Genomic DNA, 9,036 nt, shown 5'->3' on the forward strand with positions numbered 1-9,036 from the left:
CGCCTTCCTCGCCTCGACTTCGGTCAGGCAGCGGAGAAGGGGAATTGAGTAGCCTCTATTGAACAAGTTGTCCTCCCTCATTGTGTACTTTGGCGCCAAGCTTCTCGGCTTTTTGGCCTCTTCTTTGTCTTCGGGGATGACTCCTCGCTTAAGGAATTCCACGAGCGGAGTCATCCATGAGGGAGGCGGAGTCTCGTCAACTACCCCTACATCGCCTCTCGAGACGTAGGGTCGGGTCAACACTTGGATCGGGACGCTGCCTTCGCCTTCCTCGTCTATCCCAGACGCGAGGCGAGCAAGGGCGTCAGCGTCAATGTTCGCCTCTCGGGGAACTTGGACGATCTCAAACCACGATAGGGCCTCCAGATTCTTTTGGGCCTTTGACAAGTACGCGATCATGTTTGGCTCTTTAGCGGCGTAGTCGCCCCTGACCTGGTTCACAATCAACTGCGAGTCGCAGTGGATGTGCAGGTTTTGGGCGCCTAGCTTGTTCGCCAGCTCCAAGCCAACGATCAGAGCTTCGTACTCCACCTCGTTGTTGGAACTCGAACTGCATGGCGTATCTCTATTTTTCCCTATCGGGATTCGTGAGTACAACGCCAGCGCCAGCCCCCCGGGCGTTTGACGCGCCATCTACGTGCAAGTCCCAGACCGGCCCTATCGGGCTGCTGGTCCTCTTCTTTGACAACTAGATGCGGTCGTTCTTATCGTCTTCCTCGTTCCCATTATCCTTGCCCCCTTCGCCGATCGAGGGTGCGTTTGTGAACTCCGCTATGAAGTCGGCGAGGGCTTGGCCTTTGATGGCGGTTCTCGGCTGAAACTCGACCCCGTACTCGCCCAACTCCTGGGACCATATGGCCATTCGAGAAGAGGTCCCTTTTTGAAGGGCCTTCTCGATGGGATGTCCCGTGCGTACCACGATGGGGTGCGCTTTGAAGTAGGGTCGGAGTTTCCTTGCGCTCATGACGAGGGCGAGGGACAATCTCTCGATTTCCGGGTATCGGGTCTCGGCGTCGAGGAGCGCCTTGCTCACGTAATAGACCGGCCATTGCACCTTGTCTTCCTCGCGTATGAGGACCGCGCTCACGGCCTTGTCGGACACCGCGAGGTAGAGGTACAAAGTTTCGCCATTCTTTGGCTTTGCGAGAAACGGGGGGGTGGTGAAATAGGCTTTCATTTCGCGGAACGCTTCCTCGCACTCCTCCGTCCACACGAACCGGTCGGTCTTTTTCAGTGCCCTGAAGAACGGCTGACACTTATCAGTGGCCTTGGAAACGAATCGCGTCAGGGCGGCGATCCTTCCCATCAGGCTCTGAACTTCTTTTACTTTCTGTGGCGACCTCATCTTTAAGATCGCCCTGATCTTCTCGGGGTTAGCTTCGATCCCGCGACGGCTAACCATGTAGCCCAAGAATTTTCCGGACTCGACCCCAAAAGCGCACTTGTTGGGGTTGAGCTTCATCTTGTAGCGTCGTAGGATCGTGAACATCTCCCTAAGGTCTCGAACGTGGTCGCGGGCCTTGAGGCTTTTGACGAGCATATCGTCCACGTAGACCTCCATGGTTTTGCCAATTTGATTGGCGAACATCCGGTTAACCAACCTTTGATACGTCGCTCCCGCATTTTTTAGGCCAAAGGGCATGACCTTGTAATAGTAAAGTCCGCGGTTCGTAACAAAGGTGGTCTTGATCTGATCCGGCTTGTGCATGCGGATCTGGTTGTAGCCTGAGTAGGCATCCATGAAACTCAGTAACTCGTGGCCTGCCGTGGCATCCACGAGTTGCTCAATCCTCGGGAGAGGGAAGCTATCTTTCGGGCAGGCTTTGTTAAGATCTTTATAGTCAATGCAGATACGCCACTTCCCGTTTGGCTTCTTGACCATCACCACATTGGACACCCACTTGGGGTGCTCCGCCTCCCTGATGAAGTCGGCGGCAAGAAGTTTGTCAACTTCTTCACCAATGGCCTGGTACCTCTCACCGCTGAACGCCCACCGCGGTTGAACGCGCTCAGTTACTCTCTTGTCGTCGTTGAGTCGGTGAACCATTATTTCGGGGTCGATCCCCGGCATGTCGGCGTGTGTCCACGCAAAGACATCTTTGTGCTCGCGGAGGAAGGCGGCGAGCTCGACTCGGATCCCGGACGGGAGTTAGGCGCCTACTTTGACCACTTGTCAGGCTTGGCGTCGTCCAACACGACGGGAACGAGGTCGTCCGGTGTCTCCACCTTTCGACGCTCGACATCGTCTCTTTGGTCCAGTTCTCCGAAGGTGCCTCCTTCCTCTATCTTGCAGGGGAATTTGTCCCCAAGCTGAAAGACGGTGCTTACCATCATTCCTTTCCCTTTTCCGTCCACGCCCTGGATGTAGCACATCCTCGCCATTGACTGGTCTCCCAGCATTACGGCGATCCCCTTCTCGGTCGGGAATTTCATCATCAGATGGTACGTGGACGTTATGGCCTTCAACCGATTGAGAGTCGGGCGGCCGACGATGATATTGTATGCCGAGGGCTGATCCACGACAAGGAACGACACGATGTGGGTAACCTCGAGCCCCCCCGGGGTACCGAAGGTAACCGGGAGGTCGATAGTTCCCTCCGTCATGACCCTCTCCCCGGAGAAGCCGAAGAGCGAGGTCGAGATCGGGGTCGGTCTCATCCCGGATAGCTTCATCCTGTCCAACGCCGACTTGAAGATTATGTCGGCGGAGCTCCCATTGTCGATTAGGATTCTCCGGACGAGGTTTTTGGCGACGGAGGCAGAGACGACTATCGCGTGTTTGTGTGGATGGAGCACTCGTGCCACTTCTTGGCCGGTGAAGAACATGGATTCGAACGGGGCCGGAGGAGGGGCCTCGTACGTGTGGTTGATGTAGTGTGCTATTTTCCCTTGGGAAACTTCGCGCACGTACTTCTTCCTTTGCGTGGCCGAGTCTCCGAACTCCGGGCCGCCCAAGATTGCGCCCACGACGTGAAGTTGCGAGCTCTCCGGTTCTTCGTTTGCCGCGCGGTCCGTGACGGTCACCGTCGTTAGACCTTTCTTTTCTTGCCGCGGGCGGCCTCCGTGTGCCGCGGCCGTCCCGATAGTCCTGAGGACGTATTCTTTCAGTTTCCCATCTTGAATCAGGGCCTCGATCTGATGTTTGAGTTGATAGCATTCGGACGTTAGATGCCCATGATCTTGATGGTAGTCACAGTACTTACTTTGATCCCTCTTGGCGGGATCCTTCGTGAGAGGGGTAGGACTCCCCAGATTGTCACGGTGCAGAGCCAGGATGCGCTCCGGCGAAGTGTTCAGAGGAGTAAATGTCGAGAACTTTCGGAAGCTATCGACATGTGGCGGCCTCGGCCCAGGGAGGGAGCGACCGTTAGCGGCCTGGCTTCCCTTATTCCTCCTCTTTCGAGGGTCGGGGCGATCTCCGTCTTGATCATCGTGGCGGCGACTCCCCTGTCCTCCTGACTTTCGGCCATCTCGGCCATCGAGATAGACCTCGATTCCCATATACGTGCGGGCTCTCGCCATTAGCTCCACCATGTCTCGTGGGACTTTGCCAACAATAGACTTGAGGAAGTCGCTCGTGCGGACTCCCTCAGTGATCGCCGTGATGTCGTCCCTGTCGTCGAACCCTTCGACCTTGTGAGACTCCTCAGTGAAGCGAGCGAGGTATTGTCTCAACGTCTCATCCCTCCCTTGCCGGATAGAGAGGAGATGGGTCTTTGGTTTCTTTTGCGCCACGAGGGTGGCGAATCGAGTGAGGGATGCTTCTCGCAAGGCCCGGAAAGACGAGATGCTCCCCGGCCTCAAACTTCGGAACCACTCAAACCCCGACCCTGTGAGGGTCAGGCTGAAGGCTTGGCAGAGGGTGGCATCTGTCTGCCCTTGCATCGTCATCCACGTCTCGTAGTGTTGGACATGGAAGTGGGGGTCCGTCCGTCCATCGTAGGGGGGAATGGACGGTAACTTGAAGGTTCCCATGCAAGGTTGCGCGAGGACTTGTGCGGCGAAGGGAGAGTATAAGTCCTCGATCCCTCCATACGGTCTTTGCCTCCCTGACTCCCTCATCTCGATGATTTGATTTTGGAGGCTCTGAATCATCGTGACCATGTCAAGCCCGTTAGCAGTGCCGACCGTCGGGGCCACGGGAGTCACCGGTTGGCGCTCGTTGGACGCTTGGTCCACGACATTGGCCCGAGGCCGGCCGAGAGTTGCGGCGGGAAGCGCGTCCCTCCGAGAGTTGAGCCTTTGGCGGAGATCCTCCCCTCGGGAGTTTCTCTGCGCCGTCAAGCGCTCTCTAAGGTCCACGCTTGGTGCGGGGCGAGGCGAGGTCGCCCTTGGTCGAACTGTCCGGCGAGCGTTTCGGCTATCGGCCCCATCATCTACCAGAGTGGCTCTCTCCTCGGCGAGGGGCCGTGTCCGGCCGCCTCTTGAAACCGAGGGGGCGAGTCCCCGGGAATGTGACCGTGCCTGCTGTCGCGCCAGGTGCGACGGACCGGCCAAAGCATCGTTAGACCTCTTCAATGTCATAGCCGAGGAGATTGGCTATGAGCGTACCGTCGACGCCGGGACGGTCAAGTAGCTCAGCAAGCCGCCGGGCCGTGTCCTCTCGGAGCTCGGCCTCGGGGTCATTCATCGGGTCTTGGGGCTGGCTCTCGCTATCGCGAGGTTGCCCTTCAAGACGATGTGCGAGGCGTCGAAGGCCGTACCTCGAGCTCGTCGCTCGGGTACCCACGGAGGTGGTGGGAATGTGACTCATCTCTCGAGAGTCGTGAGAATAAGGAGAAAAAACTGGTAGAGGGAATGAGTCATCAAGGTTGAGAGATCCCCTCCTTCTAGCGCTAAAATGTTGTCGCAGTTTTTCGGACAACGATTTAGGAGTCACAGGTGGTCAGACCCAAGGCCGGACCAAGTGGTCTCGTCTTCACTCGAGCGTGTCGGGCTTGGTCTCCCAAGCCGTCCCTTAGCTGTAGGTGTTGTCTATCTCGTCCGGGCACCTGAAAGGTGAGAAGAGAAGGTGTGAACTACAAAGGGGAAACAGAGGGGTTGCCTCTGTTTACCTCTCCGACGCTCAACATTAGTAAGATTGAGGTGGTTTGTAGAGGGTTTAGTGTTTAGGGGTCGAGACTCGAGAGAAACGAGCGAGGTACGAGTTCGGCAGCGTTTCAGTACTCAAGAATGGATTACCTGGACCAGGGGAGGGACCCCGGTATTTATAGGCGACCAAGGGACGTTTTGAGGGTCCCTAGGCCGAGGGCCGGCTCTGAGCCGGCCATGGAGGAACGCCGGCTCTGAGGCGTCCTTGGACGAGCGCCGGGTCTGAGCCGGCCTTGGACGAGCGCCGGCTCTGAGGCGTCCTTGGACGAGCGCCGGGTCAGAGCCGGCCTTGGACGAGCGCCGGCTCTGAGGCGTCCTTGGACGAGCGCCGGGTCAGAGCCGGCCTTGGACAAGCGCCGGCTCTGAGGCGTCCTTGGACGAGCGCCGGGTCAGAGCCGGCCTTGGACGAGCACCAGGTCAGAGCCGGCCTTGGACGAGCACCGGGTCAGAGCCGGCCTTGGACGAGCGCCGGCTCTGAGGCGTCCTTGGACGAGCGCCGGGTCTGAGCCGGCCTTGGACGAGCGCCGGCTCTGAGCTGGCCTCAGGCGGGGGAGTCTCAGGACAGCCGCCAGCGTGGCCGTCGTCGATCTACCGGGCCGAGACGGACCGGTAACAGAACAAAAGAGAGATTTAGAGGTTAATGGGACGCATCGCGGCCCTCAGCCGATTTATATCTCGATCAACTTATAAATGCTTGCCCTTTTACAAACTGTTGAAAGGGAACAAGAAGTTTGAGTGGACCGAAAAGTGCAAAGACGCTTTTAAACAGCTGAAGCAATATCTAGCCAAGCCTCCGATCCTATCCAAACCCGTAGAGGGAGAGCCTCTCTACTTGTACGTCGCTATATCATCTTCCGCGGTAAGCGGGGTACTCGTCAAAGAAGAGCACAGAGACCCAAAACCAGTCTTCTACATTAGTAGATCACTCGTTGATGCCGAAACGTGATATCCAGCAATGGAAAAACTTACTCTAGTCGTCGTCACGGCAGCCCGAAAACTCTGCCCGTACTTTCAATCCCACTCGATAGTGGTGATGAAAATTCAACCCCTACGTTCGTTTCTCCACAGCCCTAACCAATCAGGAAGGTTAACCAAACAGGCTGTTGAATAAAGCGAGTACGATATGGAATACCGTATCAGATCTTGTGCGAAATCACAAGTTCTGGCCGTTTTTCTCATCGAACTCTCTGCAAACGAAAATGAAACCACGATGGATGTTGGAGTCTTGACCCTCAAAGTCGATGGTTCGTCAACAAAACAAGGGGCTAGAGTTGGGATGCAGTTAATATCACCGCACGGGGAAGTGATAGAGCAATCCTTTCATCTAGACTTTAGTGCCTCGAACAACGAAGCCGAGTACAAGGCGTTAATCGCAGGATTGCATCTACCAAAGGCTGTAGGAGCAAAATCCATATCCGCTTTTTGCGATTCGAAACTCCTCGCGAACCAACTTAGCGGAGAATTTGAAACAAGAGACGAACGTATGGAAGCATATGTGCAAGTAGTAAAAGAGATGACAGACCAATTCGATAAATCAACTCGCATCCCTAGATGAGATAATACAACCGTCGACGCCCAAGCTGCGCTAGCCTCTACCTCAGACCCCACGTTGAGCCGCATCATACCGGTTGAAGTATTTAAGCAGTCTTCTATCACTACCAAGAACACAAGTATAATGGTAATAATAGAAGTAGGGGACTAGAGAGTAGATACAATCAAGTATATTTCCAAAGGACACACCCCAATGGACAAACAGTTGCGTCCAAAACTCGTCAGTCAAAGCACAAGATTCTCCCTAATTGACGGCTCACTCTTCAAAAGAAGCGTTTCCGGAGTCTACTTAAGATGCGTAGGAAAGGACGAATCTAAACAAATCATTTCTGAAATACACGAAGGACAATGCGGAAACCACGCGGCAGTACGAGTTTAGCCGTTAAAATCAAGAATCAATGGTATTTTTGGCCAACCATGGTCGCCGACTGTGAACAACATTCACAAAAATGGTCCTCAATCACCGCCCCATACCTATTCATGAAATGGTCTATGGACATTGTTGGCCCTCTGTCTAGCGCACCGGGAGGACTCAAGTTCCTTCTAATCACAACAGATTATTTTTCAAAATGGGTTGAAGCCGAAGCATTCGTCTCAGTGAGGGATAACGACATGAAAAACTTCATTCGGAAAAATATAATTTGTCGACATGGAATGCCTTAAGAGATAATCACAGATAATGGATCCCAATTCATATCGAAAGAGTTCTGATGCTTCCGCACAGTCGAACGAATCACATTACGTTTCTCGACACCACGATACCCGCAAGGAAACGGACACGCAGAAGCTACTAACAAGACAATCATCAGTAACCTAAAAAAGAAACTCAAAACCAAAAAGGGACAATGGGCCGACGAACTCCCTGGAGTATTATGGGCCTACCATTCAAGTCCACGAAGGCCCACCGGAGAAACCCCATACTCTCTGGTCTAAGGGTCAAAGCAACATTGCCTATCAAACACGAGATAAGAACAATTCGCACCATATACGCGAATGATAAGGAAGAAACCAACAACAAGATGCTTCGCGACTCTCTCGACTTGATTAACGAGAGGAGAGACCAATCATTAATGCGCATGGATCTATACCGACGATCCATCGCCCGATATTACAACAAAGGTGTCAACTTCCAGGAATTTGACATCGGAGATCTCGTATTGAGAAAAGTGTACCAGAACAAAGCCGCAGAGAACGCCGAAAAGTTAGGAGCAAACTGGGAAGGACCGTACCGAATCACGGAAATCCCACGTATAGGCGTCTACAAGCTCGAAACACTCGATGGCATCCCAGTATTAACGTATTGGAATATCATGAATTTAAAACAATATTATTGTTAGAGTAGTATCACAATAATCGAACTACGCAACGGCTTGATCCCAAACATGGGTACGTAGGCAGCCTTGTGACAAGGTTCAGCCCCCGCCTCATATAAATGAGAGAAACTTGAAACGAACAATTTCGATTCAAATCAATTTTCCAAGCATGGTAGATTCGACCTACACCCGCAAATGAAAACGCCTAAGGCTTTGTTCATGCGCAGTGTACGATAAACCATTCTAAGTCTGACTCAAGAACAAAGAAGAACTTAGAGTTTCATTTCGAAAAACATATCGTGTACGGCGTCATCTAGAGGCATGCCATATACATAATCCCAATACGACTAGGGGTTCGACTTACGATGGACGAACATCGTACAAATAAGATGCGAAAACGCCTTCGTGAATAGGCGCGTTCATCGAAACACACAAGCATTAAAACATTGATTAAGTATAATCAGTTACTATTTATAAGTAATTATTACCTAAGGAAAGCATAAACAAATATAACGAAAATATCCATGGCATTTAATAAGGGAAATTAAAGTCACGGGATATGTTCGAACAAAATAGAAAAGAAAACAACAAAATAAAAATAAAGGAGTCAAGCAAACTTGCCCAACCATCAGGCCCAAAATAATAAACTTAAAAAAAAAAGATCGAGGCGAGCTTAAGCCAACTTGTCCTGGGCGGACTCCTCTCTCTTTGAGATCTCTCCGGATTCATCGATGGACACGAGCACGGCTTCCGAGCTGTCCAACATCAAGCCGAACAGATCTGCCATGTCGGTACTCTCCGACATCACCACATCCGGGAGCGAACGGTCCTCATATGGAGTGAACTTGAGGTCCTCGGCCCCGGCGAGGGAAGGCAAAGGCACGCCATCGAGCTCGGGTTGGAGCTTCGCCAACCCATCTTCGGCCTCATGCAGCTCGGTCAGGGCATCAGTGATCTCCTTGTTAACGACCTCCTGGAAGATCGATGACGCAGCCTTAGCCTGGTCGAGGTTGCGCATGATGGTCGTCCTCTTCCTCCCAGCTGTGACGAACTGGCGGTAGGCCACCAGCGCCCCCTTATA

The 9,036-nt window shown here is 53.3% G+C and overlaps 1 protein-coding gene across 1 annotated transcript; it reads left to right on the forward strand.

Moving 5' to 3' along the window:
• The first annotated feature begins 7,487 nt into the window (after positions 1-7,487).
• On the forward strand, positions 7,488-7,979 carry LOC149397644 (uncharacterized). Its single transcript, XM_089614302.1, has one exon. The coding sequence runs from the start codon at positions 7,488-7,490 to the stop codon at positions 7,977-7,979; it is 492 nt and encodes a 163-aa protein (XP_089470428.1).
• Positions 7,980-9,036: the final 1,057 nt, after the last annotated feature.

The sequence above is a fragment of the Urtica dioica genome, chromosome 5, assembly GCF_054948205.1.
Source record: "Urtica dioica subsp. dioica isolate 48M chromosome 5, U.dioica_male_clone48M_v1_H2, whole genome shotgun sequence".
NCBI lineage: Eukaryota > Viridiplantae > Streptophyta > Magnoliopsida > Rosales > Urticaceae > Urtica > Urtica dioica.

Bases quoted from the DNA above. Each gene is read 5' to 3' on its own strand.
- LOC149397644 (XM_089614302.1), top strand. From the start codon at position 7,488: ATGGGCCGACGAACTCCCTGGAGTATTATGGGCCTACCATTCAAGTCC.